The sequence below is a fragment of the Amphibalanus amphitrite genome, unplaced genomic scaffold, assembly GCF_019059575.1.
Source record: "Amphibalanus amphitrite isolate SeventyFive unplaced genomic scaffold, NRLGWU_Aamphi_draft 000813F_arrow, whole genome shotgun sequence".
Lineage (NCBI taxonomy): Eukaryota > Metazoa > Arthropoda > Thecostraca > Balanomorpha > Balanidae > Amphibalanus > Amphibalanus amphitrite.
In genome coordinates this window covers 285,187-309,979 of record NW_024882307.1, presented here as the reverse complement: position 1 = coordinate 309,979, position 24,793 = coordinate 285,187, and the positions used below count along the sequence as shown (strand labels likewise).

General features: G+C 50.6%; 1 protein-coding gene across 2 annotated transcripts; it reads right to left on the bottom strand.

Annotated features, from left to right (window-relative positions):
- Positions 1-6,540: 6,540 nt before the first annotated feature.
- Positions 6,541-21,696, bottom strand: LOC122366524 (B lymphocyte-induced maturation protein 1 homolog). 2 transcript variants are annotated; one of them, XM_043338878.1, is made up of 3 exons: positions 21,538-21,696; positions 15,327-15,379; positions 6,541-9,940 (listed from the first exon to the last, which is right to left on the bottom strand). In XM_043338878.1, exon 3 carries the CDS (start codon positions 9,841-9,843, stop codon positions 8,779-8,781), a length of 1,065 nt encoding a protein of 354 aa, XP_043194813.1. In that variant the 5' UTR covers positions 9,844-9,940; positions 15,327-15,379; positions 21,538-21,696; the 3' UTR covers positions 6,541-8,778. The 2 variants fall into 2 exon arrangements, with proteins under 2 accessions (XP_043194813.1, XP_043194814.1); XM_043338879.1 differs by lacking the exon at positions 15,327-15,379 and having other exon boundaries at positions 21,538-21,682.
- Between the last annotated feature and the right edge of the window lie 3,097 nt (positions 21,697-24,793).

Sequence of the window (24,793 nt, the reverse complement as noted above, 5' to 3'; positions counted from 1 at the left end):
TACTTATGATGATTTAATGCGCCGAAGGTTATTCGGATAAAGTTACGTAAAATACGCCATAACTCAAACACCACAATACTGGCCTTGAATCCTGGGCATTACCAAAAACATAACCGAAAAAATGCGAAATCACTCACTCGCTCCGCAGACATCCGCCTCTCCTGGTCGCTCTGCCCGAATTCTCGCAGAATACCCTTCATCTGAGGTGTTTGGCCGAGAGGTCACATTTTCTGCAGGTTTCCGCCGAACCAGGCAGGTGACGATGGGGCCCCTCTGCGGCGCCGCTGCACCCTTCTGTCAGCCACCTCATGGTTTTCCAGTTCCGGGGAACATCACGCTATGAGGAGGTCGTTCCTCCGTCTGATGATCTGTCTGCCACCCCCTCTGCCCCCTCCCCGCTCCTGGCCATGAGAGTGTGATGTCCGGGGGCCCCCTGAGCCCAGCGCTGATTGGGCCCCTGTCAGCGCGCCTGTGCTCAGCAGACGGTGGGCTGCACCCGCGGCTTTGGGGTCAGGCGGCAGCTGCAGGCGGAGCTTTGCGGCCGAGGGCGCTGACCCGTAGGGCGGGATTCTTTCTTTGTTACAGTAGCGCTTCGATAATCCGATGATCTGAGTGGGTGACGCTCGTTTGGGGTGCCGGTGGGGAGGAGGTAGGGGAGGGGGACCGGAGAGGGGGACAGGGTCAAATGAGACACCGGACGTCCACTGATATCAGTCAAGGTCTTCGAGGAATCCACCGTAAAAATGGCATATTTGTTCCGGGAGTACACTGCTCTCTGGGTTTCTGGGAAGCGGTTCTGATCTGTCGCATTGCGATAAGTCGGGAAACATGCTAACGACCTTTGTATAAGATAAGATAAGGAGTTATCATGAAAACAAAGGCGACTGCGTAGCGTGAGATGGCAATATTTGACTACCTTAGAGGCGGAGAACTGACCAAAGAGACATTTATGCGCATATGGAGCATTGCCGAGAGATTCGGCGAGCAGATCAGAACAGTTGGAAAGTTTAATCTAATGCAATGAAATGTGCTAATTGACTGTACTGTTATACTCTGTCTTTCTCCCGTGACAACTAGATTATCTAAAGTGAAGTGCAAGATATGATCCGTTAAAAAGCTTGAATAGATATTCGGTGCCGAATAACAAAACGGGCTGAATAGCGGAAATTATAACCGCTTGTAGTAATAAGTGATAGACTTTGATACTGAATAATCAAAATGCATACAATAACTGATTATATATATCTGGCCTTATCTTAATTGTCTGTTGTCTATGTTTGTCTAGTAACAAACGTCTTGGATTTGACATAATTCTATATTCTGCAATCTACAGTCTCATGCGTCGTTGATAACTACATGCGTACATTTAGCAGCTGTATTCCCTTCGCCTACCATACCTACCTCTGATATGACTGACTGACACACTTAGCACCCGGCTCCCCCTGTGTGACGGCGTATACGTTCTTAGGCCGCCGGACCTGCTGAGTTAGTGATGCCGTTAGTTATTATAAGTTATAACCGGGTCGGGGATCAGTCCCAAACCGGACACCGTGTCACACAGGTGCTGCTCATCAACACACTCCGCTGAAAAGAACATACCTACACACACGTTGGTGGAGGGGTAAGGAGTGTGGACTCCACTCTTGATCGGAAAAATAAGAAATGTATATTTGTTTATTTATTTATTTATTTATATATTTATTGATTTGTTTGCTTATTTATTTATTTATTTATTTATTTGTCTATATATTCAAATAAATCGCCAACAGACTCATGGCCCACTAACAGGCGAAGTCATAAAAAACTGTGAAGACAGACATCAAAGACATCAAAACAAGCATGGGTAGAATTCAAAATTTAAGCAGTTGTTTTCTGTCCGCTATAACCCATGTGTTTGTAATAGGTTATAAAAAGGCTACAACTCGCAAACAAATTTTAGATAAAGAATTAAATACGTAATTGACTAACGAAACCTATCCAAGGTTACTTAAATAATAAGACTGTTAAATGTTTATATTTTTAATTAATTTTACTTTTAACAAACTACACACCTTGGCATCAGCAACAATGCCAATGATTGCACATATGACCTCTCTATCATTAACTGACCTTTCCGGTTGCTTCACGTCTGACGTCTGTGACACATCCCAGCCCGGTTCCGTTCCGCGTACTAACTGGTTTACACCCTCCCCTCCCCGTCCACTCCTACGCACACGTGGGCAGTGCAACGCCCCCCCCCCTCCCCCAACCACCGGACGGTACCGTTCGACGCCATTTTGACGGACCGACGCCGATCCAACCGGGTCAACGGGGTCAGCCGCCGGCGCCGGTCACGTGACCTGGTGACGTCACACAGCGGAGCAATCAGAGCACGGGCGGCCGGCTGGCGGCTGGCGAGTGGGGAACGAGGCCAGCCGATCGCCTAGCAACTGGGGCGGTGGGGAGGTTCCTCAACTAATTTAGCGGAACTCACACGCAGCTACTTAACAAATACCAGACGGTACCTATCGGTATGGTGAGGAGTAACCCGCGTAAGCGCACGACTGATGATTTGTCGATCGATTATTTGATGGCCAATCGTTTGAGGATCGATGACCTTGTTTGCTGATCATTTGAGAGAGGATAAATTTAGGCTGATAATTGTGTGACAGTTAAAGATAAATGATTTGATAAGCGTTGATATGACGTTTAGCTATTTGACTATTTGTTGGATGAATTTATTTGTTTCAAAATGTGCAATGTGCCCTACTTAGAGGTTAATAGGCCCTCATACTAATCAGGAAAAGAGAAAAACAAAACAAAACGGCTGTGACCGCCCCTGTATGAAATGACTGTAGGTATGGTACATTTGCTGGCAAAGTTATGGCACAGCTCAAAACCCGTTACCTATTTGGTCTGAAAATACGGCACAGTTATTATCATAACTGTATAATCGATGCAGGGAGCCACGACCAACCCGAGGCACACACAGTCCATTGTGCGGGCATCTCTACGTCAGCGGTAACCAATGATGATCCATCAGCCTATCATTATCAAAGGCCCTATTTACTGTTCACTGTCCTTTTGACAAACAATCCGGTATTCATCTCCGCTGGCCAGCGATCCAATTCATCACAATTCAACGACATACGGATGAAATAATGCCCTTTGGCCTTATGATGTGATCTGCGGTGACTAGAGATTACAATCGGATACCAACTTTTTGGTATACCGATACCAAACCGATACCAACTTGGTATTTGGTATTTCAATCGCAATGTGTTTGGTATTTTATTGGTATCATGAACCATCACTAATGTATAAGAGGCTAAGAAATCGGTAAAAAGTTGGTATTCCCTCATTTTTCCAAGTTGCTTTGGTTTCGGTATTTCCCCACGGTTTTGGATGGTATTTGGTTTGGTATCGGTATTCCGATTTTCCGTAATTGACATCACTAGCGGTGACCCCTTCCCTAACGCTGAACTATGATGGGGATGAGTGATGGGCTCTTAAACTGAATCTGGAACTCAATATACTCGTAGCTGAATGACCAGACATCTCCGAAACTAGAGGCATATGAATTTCGAAAACACCGACAGACTTCTTTGTCCCAAGTAGCTACGTCGGAGGTTGCTTTAAAAGGAGCAATTACACGACTACATTGTTTTGCTAGCTGGTAGCCTCTTTTTTGGTACCCAAGCCGCACAATTGTTTGCAAACATTTCTGCAAGCTACGACGAGCGTTCATGCTGCGAGATCGGTCCCTACGGGCTGGACGTAACCACAATCCAGACACACTGGCGACATTTCCTTGTGTCCAAGTGTCGAGGATTAGAGCGATTTCGTCTTGTCAAACGCGGGCCGCTCTGGGCGGTTTTATCAAAGGGTTACACCCACCTGGACCCGGTGACAGCACGGGAGCGCCCGCCCACCTCCTTCAAAGGTCCCGCTGCGGCCACCGGTCAGCGTCGGTAACCCGTCCGTACCCTTCCGTCCCACCCCGTCCCCTCCCCACGGGAGGTCCCAGCCCACCGGCCACCAAGGCCACCCAGGGCTTGCACCTTGGGTACCCACCGCCCCGTAATCTGTCCCTCTACTGATGGAGTCAGTCAGATTGGCCGTTAGGGGTCCGTCGACCCGGCAGGTCCTTCCCAGGCGGGCCGCCAATCGTGTGTCATTTGACCCCCGGTTGGTGCTGATTGAATTACGAAGGAAGCTCGCCAGTGCCTGTTTGATGTTCGTATCGCATTTGAGGTTTTTCGCGTGCTTTGACAGTGGTGTGTGGTGTGGGTGTGGTGTGACAGTGGCTAACGCTTAACACGCGCAGTGGAAGGGTTGCGAGTACTACGCCCAGTGGATGGGGGGGGGGGGGCGGATGTCGCCCCCCCTAAGATCTCAGCTCCCACTGGAGCTAGAAAGACGAAATTTGGAGGGTAGGTGAAAGCTCTGGGGAACTCTGTTGTGTGTGAATTTCATGACCCTAGGTCAATATCTTCAAGGTCAAATGAGGTCAAATGTGGTCAAATCTGCCATATGAGCGACTTTTTTTGCGTTTACACGCCGATAACTCAAAAAGTTACCGGCTGATTTTCTTTTTTCTCTCACAATACGAAAGATCATACATTTGTGAGTATGTATGGTGAATTTCTAGTTAATCCAACAATAAATATGGCAGCTAGAAGCCTGCTAAGGGTAAGATGTCGCCGGCTGAAGCGGGATCGGCCGACGCGGGAATCGCGGCAATCACAATTTTGTGTTTACACACTCATAACTCAAGTTGTTACCGGGCGATTTTCAAAATTCTTGGACCATGAAATTGCCTGTACATTTCTTAGTCTTTTCACAAAATTTGACGCCAATCGAAGATAATCAGCGGTAAGGAGCGCGATGTAAAGACGGATCCGTCCCGCCCTGGCACAGTCTACAATTCAGGCGGCGCGTAACGGCTAGCGCCGGCCTAGGATGTTTGACTTTACACCGCTATTACAAGAGAAGTTGTGACCCGATTTTCTTATTTCTTGCACGATAAGATCCGCAGTTCAATTCTGGACAGGTAGCCAAAAGTTCACATTAATATCATGCTTGCGGCGCGAGTTATTGGCGAAAAACAGGAGGGGTGGGCGGAATCCGCCCCCCCCCTTCCACTGCGCGTGTTAAATCGGCCGATATTTAGCATAATGTCCGACAAGAGCGAGCGCCCTGCTGATATCTCGTGAGTTCCTGAGGCGGTGCGATTGCATGATTGTATGTGATTGCGAGTAGGTGCGTGTGTGCCGAGTGGCGAGATCAGACATCCTTACAATTTAATTAAGAAAAAAGTAGGAGTTGAAAATGCTGAAGTCCAGGCACGAAGTAACCACTGTACTCAGTGGATGTGCCTCCCGATGTGAAATTAACTAGATAGGCAAACAATTAAAAACAAGTATGCGATGACATGTAAAAGTTGACTAATCCCGAGTTTCCAGGACACCTGCACTCTGGTCTGGTGGCATGTTCTGATGTTCGAAACTACTTTGCACATGACTTATCGAGCTTTGGTGAAAATGAGAAAATTACGTGTAAAGTAACTTCAGCACATCGCTTTTCTAGGTGCAGTTAGTCCCATGGGATTGACTTATTCTTATCTCTTCATATGTCAAAGTTAGGCTCAGCTTCCAATGATTTTCCCCTGCTAATTAAGTCACATAATACTATTGCTTATTTAACGCTTATTTAAAAGGTAAAAAAATCATGAATACGTGAAAGACATAACATTATTTTATGACGTGTATTGCAGTAGCAATATACGAATAATTCCAAAGTTTATATTTATTTCGACCAATAAATGTCATTATCATGAACAGACTAGATTGCCTTGAAAGTCATCACTCAAACGTTGACATTTGATACATAAAATAATTAAATTGTTAGGCATTGCAGTAAGGTATCCAAGGCACGTTGCCACAAGATATTTTTTATGCTTGAATGCCAAAGGAGTTTTAAGACAACAGCTGCCTACATTCTGGTTCGACAAGATTGTGAAGTAAAGTCGATGAGCGCTAAGCTGATAGACATATCTGAGAAAGAAAAAAAAAAACACAAATATTTAGATAAGAATAATGGAGAAAAACATCACATTTCCACTTAGATTTGAGAAAAGCAGCTCCAACGCAAACATGAAAGAGTACAACTATGAGGCAAGAACAAGAAGTTCAATGGGAGCGTGAAGGTGGTGATTGTGTAGCAGCGACGCGCACTTTTAGGAGTCCTTCGGTTGTTAGTACATACTCCAGCTGATATTTGCGTGAATATCCATGCACAGTGTTAAAATTGGTCTGCATAGAAAAATGTTATCGTTGATAGTTCGTGAAGAGAATAGATAGTTGTATCAAGAGCGAACACGAGCATGCAGTCATAAAACGACATTTTCACCAAAAACGGTTCATTTATTTGCTCATCCGTGTCTTACCATAACCTCATAGCTTAAAATGGAAGAGGCGACGAAACAGAAAGGAAGACAGCACGCTAGAAGAACAAAGCTTAGTGGTAACTGGTCTAGTCAACAGCACTGGACAGGTGCTCTACTCAGTTTCCGCATGTATTATGAACACATAATGACTAATTCGAGGTGACAAGCAGCCCGCTCGGGGCCAGACGCACTCTATCGCTCCAGCCGCGCAGAAACTAGTGACCCGCGCTGCAGACACTATAACGCACCACCATCAGAAACCGCACCAGTTCCACCCGCAACAACAGGCACCAACGCAACACCCACAGTCACAACAATAAAACTCAACAACAACAACCAGAGATCGGCGATCCAAGGGCCGAGCGCTGCAGCTCGCTCCCATCGCGCGGTCTCGCGCGCATCGACACGCCGCGCGAACCGCTGCGGCGCCGTACGACAGCCGAAAACAACAGAATAAATAGGCGAGGATATGGACCGACAGCGGCACATTGCCAGGCACCGGGGAGAGCGGCCGACTCTGTCCGCGCGCGCACCCGTGCTATCGCGTTTGTACCAGTATCAGGAGGGACGATTCTAAGGCTGTCATCAGACTTGGGTGGCCGAACGGTGGACCAACGTGTCATGACACTATCACAGTGGCTCTCCTGTCCGTCAGTCCGCGGCGCTGCGCGCACGTCCGTCCCTCAGTCAGTCCCGTGTCGTCCCGGCGATGGCGCTACGTCCAGTGGTTCTACTCTGTCGCGTTTGTCCCGTCCCTGTCCCGTATCGTCCCAGTCACAGTCAGTCGGGTACAGCTCGCCGACGGCGCTCGGGCGCGTCTCACGGAACCCGGCCTGGTTCTCGGGCGTCCGGCCTCCACCTGACCCCGATTACCGCCCGCCTACCGCAGCGGTGGTTACACACCCCTTCTGTGACCCTGCCCCTGGCCGTAAAACCACAGTCAGCACACCGGAGTGCCGAAGGGGGACAGCCGGATGTCGGTGGGTGACACCGATTCCGGCCGTCCGTCCCTCTTGGCCGGGTGAGAGATTAAAACATCGGTCGACGGGGCGGCCTAGAAGCCGGGCAGACAGCCGGTCGGCCAACCCGCAGACCAGCCGGCCGGCCGACCGGCCGACCGACCAGCTAGCCGGTCAGCCAGCCAGGCAGCCAGCCAACCGACCAGCTAGCCAACCAGCCGACCAGGCGCGCAGCCGAGCGGCGCCGGCAGCGGAGCGGCGCTGAGCCTCCAGAAGTGTTACACGCCTATCTGGGGCAGCGACTTTCCAGCGGCTCGGCGCCCGCCGAGCGAGCCGTGGTCATGAGTGGTCCGGCCGGCCGGTCCGGTCCGGCCCGGTTCGTTTGGTCCGGTCCGGCGGCCTCTGCAGAAGGAAGTCCTGCCGGCCGAGAGGGGTGACTCCGCGGCCGTGTAGGCTGCAGTTGGAGGCTGGATGTGGAACAGGATGTGATCGGAGGGGAGGGGAGGGAGTCGTCGAGTCAGTGTCGCTATCAGGTGTATCACCGTCAAAAGTATCACGCGAGATTGGTGTTAACAACATGTCAATGCTTGAAAGGGTATTGGGAATCACTTAGCCGCCATGTTTTGAATGCTCACGTCGAACATTACTAGGTCACGAAATCCGCATTGCACTGATTTAACTGATACAGATTATATACTACCGTGATAGTTTTGCACAAAAGGCGTAAAATGTGAATGGAAATGTGCTAGACCAAATCAAGCGATTCCGTTGAACTTTCTGATCTAATGTCGCAACTGTCGCACGTCAGCCATCACGTCAGTTTGATGATAAATAGTTCAATGTCTCAAAGTCAAAACCCGGAAATGCGCACTGTCTACGGTCAAGCTACATAAAAAACATTCAGTCATAACAATGCACCTGACACAGGCACGTGTCTTATTATAGCACATCCCTTCTCACAGTCAAAAGCCGGCACCAGCCCGAGTCGCCTGGGGGCAACTGGGCAGCTCGCCGACTCTCTCCTCACGCAGCTGCCGCGCATGCGCACTGGCGCTGTTGTCACCGGGGCGTTCATCGGCCTAGATCCGGCCCGGCGCCGGAGCTGACCCACATGGCCGGCCGGCCGCGCCGCCGGGCCGACCGGGCCGCGCCGCGCCACGCTGGGAAGTCAGCCCTGACGCGCGCGCCGTGCCGCCGCCGCGGCTGCGAGGGTGGGGAGGGTCGGTGGGTCATCTCAAGGCACGGTCGTGTCACCGACTCGGCAGTGGGGGGTTCCGTCAGCGAAGCGGCGCCAGCAGCGCTTGAAAGCCCGCACACGTGGGTGACCATCGCGAGTCCGATTGGCCCCCTTCGTAACGCACTTCAGTCCCACAGCACAGCACTGGCTCTCTATCAGTCCCTGCTGATGCGCTTGTGGATGTGATAGTGCTTGAGAAGGTGGGCCTTTTGCCGGAAGGCCTTTCCGCATGTCTCACACTTGAAGGGCTTCTCGCCGGTGTGGGTGCGGAGATGGACCTTGATGTTGGACTTGTTGAGGAAGGGCCGATTGCAGATCGTGCAGCGATGCATGGGCCGGTCCTTGGTGCCCTCAGAGACGATCGACATCTTGATGAAGGACCTTGCGAGCGCGCGCCGCTTCTTGGCGCTGGCGGCCGACTCGGTGGAAGAGGATGTCGCCTGGTCGCTGCTGTACGAGGGCGGGCTGTACGTGCTGAGCGGCTTCTGCAGCCGCTGGTGGAGCGGTCCGCTGGGACCCCCGGGCAGCATCCCGCCGTAGCCGGGAGGCGGCGGCGCCCGCGCCGGTGCGTAACTGTGTCCGGAGAGCAGGTTCTGCAGCATGGGGCTGCCGCCGTACTGGAGGGTGGTGTGCGCCGGAGGCGGCAGGCTGGCGGCCGCGCTGTGCCGCGCTGCCTGCGACTGGCCGTCGATCCACGCCTCCAGTTCGTGCATGTCGCTGCTGGTGAAGCTACCCAGCTCGAGGTTCTCGGGAACCACAAGCTGTGGGTCCACCATGGCGTTGCCGATGATGGACGCGAAGTCGTCGTCGGCGGCGATGTCGGTGGTGGAGAAGTCTGATTCGAGGGAGACGGGCTCAGCCGGCTTCAGCATCACAGAGTCCGAGAGCTCGCCGATGCTGACTGAAGTCGTGGACACGACTTCAGGAGTGCCGGGACCGGGCTCCGGGTAGTAGCTCTGTGAGTCTACCTCTCCGACTGAGCTGCCTACAAAGTCGCATTGGGTGAGCGCCTTCAGTGGCGGCACGGGCTTCAGCTCGGCGAAGCTGGATGACGCTGCCGCACAGGAGATGGCGGAGGACGATGACGGCGCCGGGGAGCTGGGCCGAAACAGGTGGTCCAGGCTGGAGACCAGACCGGCCTTGCTGTCGATCGGGAAGCCGAAGTCCTCCTGGGTCCATGCCTGGACCGAGTCTGGGGACGTCTGCTGGTACAGCTTCATTGTGCGCTGTGAGGTTGTGTGAGTGTGTGGCTGTGGATGGGCTCGCTGTTTGTCGCTACAGATGGACTCGAGTGGTGGCTCTCGATGTTCTCAGGAACTGAAACAGCAAGAGGGACATGCTGTTAGCTGGAGAAGAAGATGCAAAGCAGTTGGATGATTTGCAGATCGACGGGTGGTTTGGGACAGCCAGCGTTAGTCTTTTCACCGGCATTTTTTTCGCATTTATATGTCAAAAAATCAAAGGTTAAAATTAAAAATTGAGCAAGTTGATAAGCCTTGACTAGTAACGACAATCTTTGATTAAATGGAGGCATCATTCCTGTGTAAAAAATCGCCCATCTTAGCGGCAACCCCAAAGGCAGCAAATATCCTACTGCCTTCATTTATCACATCGGATAATATTTGTTTTCAAGGCTTCAAAACACCCATAACAACCTAGCCGCAACAATTCACAGAGCTTTCGGGCTTTTGACCGACGAGCTGTAAACACAGCCTCGCTGGCTGGGCTGAGAACGAGAGGCTAAAATCATCTGTTCATGGCATCCATTGCGAGGCCAGTTCTAAGCTGAGGTGCATTGAACTGCTCCTGGATTCACCAGAATTTATCCGGCAGCCTTCAAAGATCAAGGAACTGTCGGCCATGGGGCCCCATACGGGAAGAGCTCGCGAGATAAGTCACGCGATCATCACTGGGAAGCTGAGCAAAAATGTGGTGGATTAAGTCAGCAGGACTACAGTTTGAATGCAATATTTCCCTTCACAGAAAATGTGCTACGTGATAGACGGTACAAGCTTTTGAAAAGAAGAATCCTGTAGCTCGCAATGTTTACCCATATAATTCTAGGGTAACTAGGCATAGCCAATTACAAATGCATGTAACTTATTATTTTAGATGTGTTAGGCCACATCTAGACTATGCCAGCTCTGTTTGGGACCCATGGGGAGAGGGCATGAAGCATGAGCTGGAAATGGTTCAAAGGCGTGCTGCTAGATTTATACTTAATGACTACGACCGACATAGCAGTGTTACTGACATGCTGGCCACAATAGGATGGGTATCCCTAGAAAGCCGACGTAGAGAGGCGAGATTATGCTTACTGTACAAATTACACCATGGCAACATGAAAGTAGATGTTAGTAGAATTATATGTGAACCTAGCTATATATCACGGAGTGATCACCCTTAAAAGATAGAGAGACTTCCGTCGAGATTACTTCAGTACCATAACTCGTTTTTCCCAAAAACCATAAGAGAGTGGAACCAACTTTTGCCCAGCATGATGGAAGCCGAATCTGTGGAAGATTTTCGGAAAAACGTTCAAACACATGTAAATTCGGCGTAAACGTGATTGATTGATTGTAATTGAAATTGCTCATGAGTAATGCAGAATGAATCAATCTAAAATCAGTAGTAATGTGAGTAGGTATGTACTTGTGTGTATGTACTTGTGTGTATGTGCGATACTGATGTGTGCATGATGTGTGATCCAGATTTAACATCACCAGGGCCAACCGGCATTCGTGATTGTTGTAATACATGATGATACATGATGATGATACATTATTTTGTTGGGTGGCTATGCAGTGCATTGTTTATCCCTCACGTCTCAATAAAGTCCGGAAAAATAAAATTATTCTATTTCGTTTGGCTCTACATAGCTGGGAATGGCCGCAGCCATGAACTGCACGTCAGAGCTAGGAAAGCTGCGTGTTAGAGCTGACACAGCCGAGTGCCAGGGCTCAGGACTGAGACAGCTCAGCTGCGAGTCGGAATCGAGGAAGCTTGGCGCACACAACTGCGCACCACCGGGCGTGGCGCCGCGCCGGCCGTCCGGAAAGGCGACTGACCGGCCGCGCCGTCGAAAGTGAGTGCCGGCCGTTGCTCCGAAATGACGCAGCTCCCCCCGAGCCAGCCGAGACGGTAAAAATACTACAGACGCCATGCTTCACAGCTCAGGATTTCTTGGGAAGTTTGGTTAGATGCTAATGGCTGGGAAGCACTGCACTATGCTATGGATCTGTCATGAAATAATTATATTTATATGCACCGAAGAGAAATCAATATCAAATACAATGTTGTTGCCTATCTTACTTGTATATGATGTCAACGAAAATGAAAGCGATGCAAAGTCTTATACCAATCCTCACGAATAATGTGGAACAAGTAAACCAGCAGAACCGGATGTATTCAGTGCATTTGCATCAAATTCCAAGGCTCATGGCCGGAGAAAGTCACCGCTATTTGCATGATCATTCAGTGAAAAGTCTTCCACTATGCAAACGTACTCTGCCCATCGAACCGTTGTAGTCGAACCGGACCACATCCGTGACAGAGGCACCTTCCTCGACGGCAGTATCGTCGGTTCCGCCAGACGGCCGAGTTCCTCGAATCCTACCCACAACGGCGACGAGGTACCCCCGACGCCCCCCCCCCCCCCCAGCAGCGGGCGTTGGCCCGGGAGAAAGTGCCCGCCTCCGCAGCAGCAGCGGCGGCCGACGGCGTCGGGTCGTCGAACCGCCAGCGACGACGTCAGCTCACGATCTGCCGACCGCCGACAGCCAGACATGACGAGGGGGACGCAGGGGGACACTGCAGCTACCGGGAACAATCAGATGACGCGAGGGCATGCAACGGGAAGCTCCTCAGGGGCACCGAACTGAGATCGGAGATAACGGCTTATTGGGGTGACCTACCTCGCTGATCTAAGAGATACGGGCTTTTCGTCATTGTTAGAGATACGGCTTTGGAGATTCAATCGCAACTAATTGGCATTTGTGGATGATGGGTGTATTAAACACACATTGAAGCGATGTAATCAAATTTCTTTCTCTAATCTGGTTCAGTAAAAAACGGATGCTCTCAGCAGCAAAGAATTCGTTAGTGCAAATTGATATACATTTTGTCTTAGAGTGCTATTTCCCCACACGATAACGACTCCAATTACATATGGCGCGTCTGTGCCGTATTAAAACAACACATAATAGCCATTTAAATCATGGAAGGCTGCTTTGTTGTGTGCATAAACAAGACACCAAACGTTCAAAACACACGCACTTTCTACCAACAAATCCCGCACATGATCTGGAGCAGTGCGCAAAGGCGTGGCGCTTTCTTTTCACTACTTGACCCCTATTTCCGCACAGTGAACTTGTACCACACCGTATTGTGTTCAGGGACGTCCTGACCCTCCATATGACCCCGAGAAGTCAGCACGCTCTGATTTTTCCCACCGGCACTGGGGCATGGGCACCAAGTATCCTCCGTTCCACCTCGGTAGCTGGGGGACAATATTTCGCGCCGTTCGAAAGCGAAACGGGCCTCCATGCGTGGCTGGTCGGCGTGGCTGGCGGTCGTAAAAAGCCGACCGAGCACTCGTCCATCCACGGCTCAGGAGCTATCAGGGTCAGCGAGGGAAACTCTCCTCGGAGAGAAACTCCAGTCAGTGACCGCCGCGCCGCCACCGCCGCCGCGCCATGAGTGGAGCCCGAGTTACCAGGCGCGCCGTGGCGCCGACTGAGGAGCCAGGTGGGCGCTCCTTGGTGCACCATCGGATCAGCCCAGCAAATCTATCGATGTCATTTTAAAATGTCACTGATGATAGGGCGATTCCAGATGAGTCATCTCATCATTACTCTGCATCGATCGTTAGAAAATCGAATCCCTTTGTATGGTGCTTAACTCATTGCTGGGAATGAGTTCAAAGTATTTCCAAGCCACCGAACTAAAGCCTTGTGGCATTCAGTTTCACAGACCTGTCTGAAATTCTATCGAATAAAATGCAGTGCAACTTCCCTGAGAATGCGTTCGGCAGTCACGCGAAGGAACTGGGTCCATATCTGATGAGTCAAGTCCTGCTACCGACCGCTCCGCTATAGCCGGACACACTCCCACGGCTTGGCGTAGTAGGGGAGGACCGCTCAAGTACCGTAACCTTTTGTCCGCGTGGTCTGCAGCGGCCGGCGCTCGAGGCAGGGTTGCGCAACTCGAGTGACCTGCTAACCCCGACCGCCGTAGGAACTTCCGTCCGGGGGGGGGAGGGGGGGATAATGGAGCGGGGGTGGGGAGGATGCTGTCACGATGGGTCACACCAACGGGACTCATACGAGCCTAGAAATACCGCCACCTCATAACGCCCACCGCTGATACCAGTGATTGAACACGGACAGCAGAGCGGAGCAGCGGATAGACGTGGCGTATCGTGTTCGATCGCCAGGGTGACGGCTTACGGTCAATATCCGCAGATTCGGCACTTCCTCGGCCGGCAAAAACATTTCCGTAAACAAATATACGGGCGGGGCAGGTGCACGACGCCAAACAATAGCGGGATTATACTGTCGTGTCCTGTGGGTCTACTTCCTGACCGGGGCAGCTCCAATCTACCTGTGGCACCCGTGCAGTACTTGGGTCTCATACTAAGCCGTCTCGATTCGTTCTCTTCCTGTATGGGGCCTCTGGAGCATTGTCTGGCCGTCGTGTGGTATGACCTTTAGTCCGGAGGTCACACCCTGATCGACTTCAGCCACAAGTGCCGGTCTTTGCGTTACATAAACGGCGAATAACTTTTCCTGCGGCTAGCTCAAATCGGCATGTTCAGATGCTGATTCGGACGAAGATAGCAGAGTGCCGTGCTGGGAGTCAAAGGTGAACGAACTCCTTACAGGGAAAGCGCGTAACGCGGGTGCTACGGTAGAGCGTAACAGTGCTGCAGGAGATTGAACGACGGCTGCGTGTGGCCTGGTGATGACGTCTCACACTTTGACGGCGTGTAATGAGCGGTAGTGGTAATGCATGAGTAGCATGAGCATTCCATTCCTACTTTGATTTGTTAGTTACATCCCAGGTATTTCGTGAATGGATTGCATGCACAGTACGCACATATTGACACGCATTTACCTAGAAAGCAGGTTTCATTTCCAAACAAAAGTACCATGACTAAGCGTTATGACAAAGCCTTTGAGCTACCGTGGGAGCGTAAGGCTACTACTCCCGAACTGGGACATGTTTTAAACAGGATATAGGATCAGAAGTAGAGCAGATCTAGATCGGATCAGCATAGGATCAGATTCAGCTAGCAAGAACAAGTTAAGACTTCCAGCTACTTTCTTTCTATAGGAATACGTATGCTTACTTCACGCACGTTTTCAGGTGGAGCAATGGACCAGTAAGCGGTTTAGTTTTCGTCAGTGTTCAAGGGTAGTGAAAAAAGGCTGCTTAGCAGTCAAAGGCGTTAAGCCTCCGCTGCACGAATACTCTACTTCTAGCAGGGTAAGTTGCGAAGGATTCTGAGTCGTGAAACCCCCGATCGAAGACTTTGTTGGCATGCCTCATCAATCGCATAGCACCATTCAACCAACCACTTTTGGCTGCCTTTTGGTGGGTGTGAAGTCAGACTGAGTGAGAAAAATAATGCTAACTAGCCTAGCGTGACTATACAGAGCGTGACTGGAAGACCACAGAGAAATTTCTACCGACATTGGCTTACCTGAACAATATATGATAGTTCAGTTGCCACGGTTGAGTGACGTAGACTGCATTCTGCAACAAGCAGAGAGGATATGTCAAAAAAGGCTTATCGTTGTGCGAAAGAAATAGTGTAGGATGGATGATGAGGGCTGAGGAAGTGGCATGTAGGAAGTACCTCCTCTGTTGCTAAAACAACAAACGACGTGCCTAAAACTTCTCTGTATAAGGCTTCGCCTTTTATGTTTCATATTTCTAATTTGGAAATGAGAACTATTTAATGTTTCAGAAATAACGGCTGTTTTGCTGACTATAAATAACATGTGTCATGATTCTTGTAAATACCACAGACTCAATAGGCGAAGTGTCACACCGGCGGCTGAGCCCGAAACCGGTGTGTCATGCTCACTGTGTCGTCAGCCACGGGCGGCGGATCTCGAAACGAATGCCAACCGGTTGTCAGGAGCGCAGTGGGTCAGTTGGGACGGATGTGGAGTCGGTCGGCTGGGACAGAGGAGAGTGGAGCTCGACGGGGTGGCACTCGGCATCCGGTTCCGGTATCCGCCGTTCCGGAGATGGGGTTCCGGAATGGGGTGGTGATGGGTGAGGGGATGAGGGAGGTAGGGCGATGGTTATGGTTGTTCAGGGAGAGAGATGGGTTACGCAAACAGGTTCTTTGCTAATCTTATTGGTGGTTCATTGGTGGATGATTAAATAGTCTCTGAAGGGTTGATGTGGTGCAAACAATATTCTCTGATAAAATCCCACATAAATGCGGACCATATTCGGCAAGCTACATTTGGAGATTGGTTTGAAAGCAAAGAAGCTTGGCAATTTATGTCGATGGTATGCAAAACAATAAAATTAAAATAATTCCTGCAGCAATATCACTGCATCCAGCATTTCATCAGACTAGTGTTTTTTTCGTTTAGCAAGCAGTGATAAAAAGTCAAAGTTAATGTGTTCCCATTGTGCACAGTCTAGGAGCGTCGGATTTTCCAAGGGAACTGCAGCAGTGCACACATTTTGCGGTGAAACAGCCTTGATAATTCAGACCTAAATGGGCGCAGAAAGAATACTATGAACAAAGTGTTATAAGCATGCTGCAATCAAAATATTTTAACGCCGATCAAATTCCATATCATTGTTGCGCTAAGTTGATATTAACGTTTCGTTTCAGTCCACCGGAAACAGTACCGTTTTAAAACCTCCCAGGCCACAAAAAGGTCATCATCCGTCATTTGTCGATGGGCAGCCGCCTGGGTCGGGGTGCGCACAAAAAGCCCCACAGACGCACGCAAGGTCCCGCCCTCGCGGCATGGCTCCCGCCAGACCGTGGTGGTTTAGCCATGGTCGGGTCTCTACCTAGTGACCCACATCGACCGGTGCAGGGGCGGACCCAGGCACAGGTGCGGCGAGGGTGAGCAAGCTGCGGCAGAGGCGGAACAGGGACTTGGAAATGACTAACTGCAAGTCAATCTTTTGCTTTTGCATGCCTGCATCATGAACACAGACTGTCATTGTTTGTGAATATGAACTGGTATTGATTCCATAAGGACCCCGCTGGAGCAGATCCTATGAAGTGGCATCTGACCTATAAAGACAGGTGAATTCCCCTTCCTCCTGGAGACGGTCAGTCAATTTGAAGTTAATTGTAGGCCCAGCCACAATAGCCTGTCCAGAGTGACCAATGGCGTTTGACTAGACCCACTGACTCTCAACTACCCTGTGAGTAATGAATCCCGGGAAGGGCGTACTCTCAGGCACTTGGCACTGCTCATTATGGGCTCTTACAATAATTACCCACTTCTGTGAGATTGGGAATGGGTGTGTGGCGAGAGGAACACACCTCTCACACAATCACAGGAACTAGCGGCTCGCTCTCTGTGCGTGTTATAAGTGCAGAGAAGCGTGATTCATCATCACTTCCCTCAAGTATGATGGCACAATAACGGACATTGTCCAGTCTTCCAAGTATTTTGAATTGAGAGAGGTAGAATGTTATCGAATTCTTACTCAAGCCGGATGCCGAACTACTTATTTCACAACATAACCTAGACGGGAACTGCGCAGTTTAGTACAGTTATGTCGCAGTTGAGAACAGACCCTACGCATCATGCGTCCGGTTCTCTTGGGCAACTCCTGCACTCCACCGGCCAGTGACGTCACTATACCTCCGGCACAGTGGTCCGGCCGGCTGAGTGGGTGCCGTGGACGGCGCAGCGTCCGGTCAACAGCGCGTCCGGCTAGCCCGCGGCACGTGGTATGAACCGGACACCGGCCGCCGCCTCAGCGACTCCTGCCGCAACCGGTTTGGCCGGAGTGAGTGTGTTTTGAATGTGTTCGACACACTTCTTGGTGCGGTGGTGCAAAGGTGCGATATTGAGGGAGGGTGAGATGGGGATGGGGCTGATATGGAGGAGAATGAGGCACGAGGGCCATCCAGAGGTCACACCTCTGCGAGCCTCCCCGTGTTGTAGGCAGCAGTTGCACGGCGATCTGGTAACGCCCAGCGGGTTCTATCGACGGCTGTGCTATTCCAGCAGTAAGTGGCACGTCAGGAAACTCAGCAGCGACACACCGGATTAACTGTAACGGGCCCTGCTGCGCAGATGTGTGCACAGTCGGGCTGCAGTGCAGCAGCGGCGGCTGCAGACGTCAAAAACTGCAGCGCTTGGCAGTGGCATATCAGCCGGACAGAGACTGCACTGATGCAAGGGAGCATATCACCAGGTACTGTGAGGAAGGAGACTGCGATATCGAGTAGGTAAGCAACACCAGAAACTAGGGAGCTGCATTGGGCAGTAGGGCACTAACACCAGTGGGGCGTCTGCTGTACGAGACTGCAGGAAAGAGTAGATACGTAACACCAGAAAACTAGGAGACTGCAGTGTACAGTAGGGCACTAACACCAGTAGGGCGGCCACTACGAGAGACTGCATTAGAGAGTCGGTAAATAGCACCAAAAACCGAGAGACTGCAGTGGGCAGTAGGGCCCTAACACCAGCCCGGCGGCCGCTCATAGAGACTGCAGTAGAGAATAGACAGATAATACCAAGAACCGGAAACTGCAATGGGCAGTAGGACACTAACACCAATGCGACGGCCGCTATGGGAGACTGCAGTGGAGGCTAAGGGCATAACACCGGACCTGGATACCAGCTGGGAGACTGCACTGGAGGCTAGGGCAGTATAGCCAGCATGGAGAGGGGTCACGCAGCAGAATGAGAAGAGTAAAATCAAGTTATCTGGCGTGAATCTGGTGAGCATCTGGACCTCGAAATTCTCTCACGATGTGAATAAAACAATGCCGAGAGGATAAACGAGAACAACTCAACGGTGTTGAGTTGATCGCCACTAAAACGCTTTTACGGCGCACACAATTACTGAAAAAGCCGCAAATCGATGGCCAATGCGGTCCACATCAGAGCGAAACGGTAGCTTCCCATACGAGCTGAAGAAATGGCGATCGGACACACAGGCGGACGGGTTTACGATATGAAATACAGACAAAGGGACGGGGTCGGTCATTGCCTGTCCGATTCTGTCGGTCGGTCGCCGAGGGCCATTTTGTACGGACGGGGGTCGGTTGGACTCGGCTGGACCCGGTCGAGGCCGGTCGTTCGGCCGCCGAGGGCCATTTTATACGGACGGGGGTTGGTCAGACTCCCGGGTCGAGTCGGCTCCAGCCGGGCTGGGCCGGTCGAGGCCGGTCGCTCGGCCGCCGAGGGCTGTTTCCGGACGGGTTGGGTCGGCTGCTGCAGCAGACGGGACCGGTCCGTCTGCACGGGCAGCGTGGAGCGCGCCTGACCCCGATCGAGGCCGTTGGATTGAGGTCAGCCCGCTCCGCCGCCGCCGACTGCACCGACACGCTGCCAGCGGGCCGGTGTTTGACCCCGCGGCGGTCGGCGGGCGGAACATGCGGTCGGGATGTCCGTTGGAGACGTGATGGATGGATGCGTTTGAATAGAGAAGGGCGTTGTGAGGTAATCAATATATTGGAGGTTGTCAATCAATAGGATGACGTGTTTTGGAAGGACATGCTACGTCATTTGCTAACGGTGCATGTGTTTTTGTTCGGTTTCAAAACTTGCTCAAAAGCTGCTAAAAGTTATGCAGGTCAGTCACGATGCTCCATGCAAAAGATTGACTTTAGTTTAACTGACAAAAAGCTTACTTGGGCCTTTGTTTTGAGGTATCAGTCACGCAGCAGGACGATTTATCTAGTTTACAAATGCTATATCGCATTGGAAATGCGATCTACAGGCCACTACTCGTGGTTTGCTTCCATATTTGTCAGACATTTGTGTTACCGATATAGCAGCGACGTGCATGTTCACCGCAAACCGGCCCATTACAACGGAAATAAGCAGCAAGGCCACACAAAAAGGCCGGGTTCACACGAACATTCAGCCCGGGGAAACACCTCGACGGTACTGCCTTTGAGCAGGTCAATAATAGTCCATGACTAATGTGACCCACAAATGATGACGCATCACCACCAGCCCCATTCAATCGGCATGATCGAATGGTTCGTCTCATTCACACCGCCATTCGAAAAGCAGCGACTGTTGAATGGTCCGAGCTGACTACAGGAGACCTGTTTCCCACGAATCGGCGCCTCCATCGCCGCCACCGCAGACGCCACCACAGCAGCAGTGGGTCACTAGATTCGGTCCATTCGTGCAAGTCACTCGGTGGGCACAATGTCGGGCCGTGGTCCGTTAACCTGCGGCCGGGCGGTGCGGCTCGCTGCGCGGAGGAAGGCCCGCTGCCGCCGCCAGATCCGACCGGATGTGCTACTTTGCTACCCGAGACGGCCGAGGGCGACTCTTTGACACGTGCGGCCTGGAGCTGCTCTTTGGGATTCAAATGGTGAATCAAGGGATGCTGTGAGGCAATGGATCTACAGCATTCAATCTGTGTCTCTCTCCCTTTGCAGAAGTGGCTTACAGTTAGCATAAAGATATGTGCCACGAGCGTACCCGATACCGTAGAGTAGGATGCGAGCACCTAGAGAAGCTACTTGATTATGTAAGCAGAACGCTGGACTCCTTCCTGCATCCTGCTGTGATTGCACCCGCCTTGCACGACTCCTTTGCATATCAATGTTCTCCATCTACGTTAGATGCTACGAACCAATGCAATGAATGCCACTGAACCGCTGATAAGTAAGACGCTGGGCTGGATTCAAATCGTAACTTCCAAGCCATGCGGGTAGATAAACAACCACTAAATCCGCATCCCTTCTATGGCCGCATCCGACAAGAACTCAAACCATCAAATGACAATGATAAGCAGGTAGCAAATCAAACTCCAGACGTCCATCCATCCAGGTCGTCACCAGGATCTGATTCCATCCTTCTGTAGCCGAGTCACCATATGTCTTTCAGCCGGCGGCGGCCGGTGCGTTTGAATAGGCCACGGGCCGCTCTGTGCCGCTATCCGGGACACTGTGCGCCGCCGGCGATGGCCGTGACTTTGCGCGTGCGGCGGCGGAGGCGGCGGCGGCAGTGGGACATCGGACAGCCGCCGGCTCCCGTTTCTGGCACACCGTTCGTTCCGCTGCCGGGAGTCCGTAGGACTGCCGCTGTGACGTGTCTGGTCCAAGAGGGACGGACAGGTGTCTAATAGGGTGTGGGGTATTTGATAATCTGGGGAGACAATGAAGGTTGCCATTGTTGTAAAAGAAATGATGTGTAACACTGGGTCATAGTGGAACCGGGAAGCTCTATGGGTGTTGCAACCTTGCGGGATGTGTGGATAACTCAAGTAAAAAAAAGTTGAAGATAGATGATATAATATAAAGATCACTGAATCATTACTTTATAAGATCGCTTAGGCGTACTAAGCAAGCCATGCTTCATCAATGTAACCTTATCAAATTCATGTTTTTTGAGTTTCAAACATTTCCATGCAAGACATTTCAAACCTCCAGCGAAGATTCCTAGAAATATTTAAATGACAAAACAATCCATGACATTCATAAAAAGACGAAATGTGTCGATTTCCCATTGACCGGGACAGGAAAGACGTGTGATTGCCAACAAGCTTTGCACTTGTTTACCAATCATTACATCGGGCATGCAGATTTTGGTGGTAATAACAAAGATACAAGAACAGTTCCCATTTACACCATTAGTAATATCATATTTCTATCAAACTCAATCACCAAGTATCCCAAAATGGTTTAAGTCCCACCCCTCATTGTGCCGCACACTCCCTGAACTCACCTTTGAAGCCAACCACCAAAACAGCCCAATCTGTCCGTCAGGAGCACGTCGCCCGTTCCTTTATTCGCCACGTGACCGCGGACCACACACACGCACACACGCTCCGGCCGCCGCCCCGTCTGCGACTGCCGCCCTCCGTCCCACCGCCGCACCAACATTAACCTAATTCGGCGCGTACACCGCCTGACAGCGCCGCCGTACAGCCTCTGGCACCGCGCTCCGGACAGCCAGCGCGGCCGGTTTGAATCTGCGGCGCAGCGGCGCAACAATGCAGGTCAGTGACCGCTCCGTGCAGAATGTGGACATTCCTGTATTTCTGCGGTGTGGTGATTAACGCTAAAGCCGGAGCTGAGGCCGTGGGGGGGGGGAGGGGGCAGCACGCGCGATCCGGCTGCCCACAGTGCCGCAGACGGGCACAGATCGGTGTCATTTGGACACGTGCGAGCGGAATTAGCGCGGAACTGTTGCCGTCCGCGGACCGCGGACGGCACTGTTATTGAAGCTATTCGATCCATCAACGATAAGACAAGCTTAGGATAACTGATTGAATGCATGTTGTGTGGCATACAGTTCCTTCCACCGACTTTTGCACCGGTTTACGGCATAAAAGCATGCAAAGTAGTATTCTTAGTCATTCTTTACCCACGCAGTTTTTTTTAAAGTAAGTGTTGAACGATTTTTCTGCCAAGAAATGCACGATTTTCGCTCATGGAATGCCTTTGTGCATCGCGTGAGTAATTTTAGTGCGTAACACTATAAGCGCTAGCATGGGTGATCTTTGGACTTGGGAAATGTTTTTGTTTCCGGGAATGAACTCCACTGACGGATGCTAAGGGAAGGGACATTCGGGATATACATATGCCATTCTGCAGCATATACATATGTCATTTTGCAGCATTCAAAATTGGCAATAGCTCGGTGTTTTCCTCAAACAGAACAAAATGCTGAAGATCACGAAAAGCCATGTTTTTTTAAGTACAGAAAGGATTCTGCAATGTCATGAACGATTTATATGCCAGCTCAACTCACTACGCTGAAAAACTGAGCTTATTCAAGTCCTGCTGGACACTGTAGACGAACGTACGAGTAGGCCTAAAGGCGGCCGCACACTAGGCCATTCGGCGGGCGACATTCCGCAAAAACCCAATTCCGTGGCGACATTACGCTTTCGTGGACGCCGAATCGGCTGCCGAAACGACAAAATTATCAGCCGACCGCTGCCAGCTAGCTGTCCGCGGGTAGAGTGCGCATGCGCGCGAACAGCCGCGGAGTTGCGGAAAAAGCTGGACCGGTTCAGCTTTTTCCGCGGCGACGCCGCGGACACCCGAAATTGTGGAACTTGAAACTCACCAACTATTGATGGAGCAGCCGAGAAATAGACTTCACTTGATAAAAAATCGTAGTGGCACTTCTTTCCTCATATTAACCCTCGCCCATGTAGGGGGGGGGGTTGGTGCAACCCCCCCTGAGGTTTTTCGGAAATAGTGCAAAAACGGCGGCGCGCAGCGCCGCCAAATTTTGGGTACCTTATGGGGCAAACCTTGCGCATCTTTTGATAAAAAAAAAATTTGACCGGGTCATGTCAGGTCACGGAGTTATGACGTCACAAAGGGAACAGCCTCCGGCCGGATTTTCACAAACTGAGTGCTAACGCCCGAGGTTTCCTGCCGGTGGTACGGACATCGGTTGTTGGATCGTGATGAAACTTCCCATGCATGTTGGGGCAAGTATTGGCTATCATATGGTATAAGAAACTTGACCGGGTCAGGTCAGGTCACGGAGCTATGACGTCACAAGAGGAACAGTGTCCGGTACTATTTTTGAAAAGCGCCCGAACCACTATTTTGCTAATTCTTGTCACCTCAATGGGAATATGCAGCAATATTAGCTTCTATAGGGAGCAAATGGACCTCCCAAATCCAAAAATACAATCAGATTTCAAAAATTTAAATTTTGATTTTTCGAATTTCTGCCGCCGACTGTGACCTTGCCGACTTCCGGCGCTCCCAACGCGCCATTTTTAGAGCTAGGGAAACGAAATACATACCAAACGATAGAGAATTGATCAAGGAACACGATAGTGAAGGTTTCAAGTCGATATCTCCCACCGTTTTGCCACAATCGCCGCGGAAAGTTGAAAAAAGTCTATTTTTCCGAAAATTTGACCTTTGACCGGTCAAAAGTAGGTCAAATGTTGACCTAGGACCAAAAAATATACCACCAATCGCGAGATCTTGGCGAGAGCAATCCGTTGGTCTTTTCCGCTAAGCTCTACGACGCTCCGTTTTCAAACGCCAAGGGGGGGTCGCACCAACCCCCCCCCTGCATGGGCGAAGGTGGCAGATCGCCGTTTACGGGCGAGGGTTAAATGGTTTTTATACACTTCATTGGTTATTCAAATAATGGGTTACTATGTGCCTCTCCACAATTGTCTTTAGGTTTCTTGCATTTGTCGACAAACACGGATGTTTACATTAATCACGAGCTTTATTTTTTTGCAACTTCCTCCAGAAATTATGTCAAATTAATAGACATTCAAAACTTTATTGTACAGAAATATAGCATAATCGCATTAAATAAGCAAATATTGTATTTGCTTACATGTATTTAGTTTGCATTCGTTTATATTTATCATAAAATGTTTCACATAAAGTTCCTGAAATAAGTAGAAAATCGCACCGCCGAATGGTCCTGTAAACTGCTGAAAACAAGCGGAAAGCCGCTGTAGGAATGTCGCCCGCGACATTCCGCTTTTGCGGAATCTCGCCCGCCGAATGGCCCAGTGTGCGGCCGCCTTAAGTGTGTTGGTTCTACGTCACATTAAAATAACCCAAGGCGCATTACACGTAATACTAAGAATATAATCACGTTATACTTAAAGTTGGTCTCCGTAAACGGAAATACTTACTCTACCAAGATCATCTGGGTCCTGCGTTTTCCTCCAGTGTACTATGATTAACTCTTCCAGTTACCACAAAACCGCAGCTCGCCGGATCCCAGGGTCGGTCATGTAACCCATAGCAAAATAACGCAAGTAAGTCGTAAGTCGTAAGTAGACGTGAGGGTAAATGCCTTTACAAAAATCTACAATAAACATTTTTTTTTTTAGTTCAGCGGGTTCGGAACGAGATTATGGATCCAGATGATCACCAACAATAAATTGCGTCTGTTACATCTCCACGACTGGCACGTGTCCAGGGAAGGCCTAACGATACACCCAGTCATCGCACTACTTAGATAGGCGTATAACGGGCAG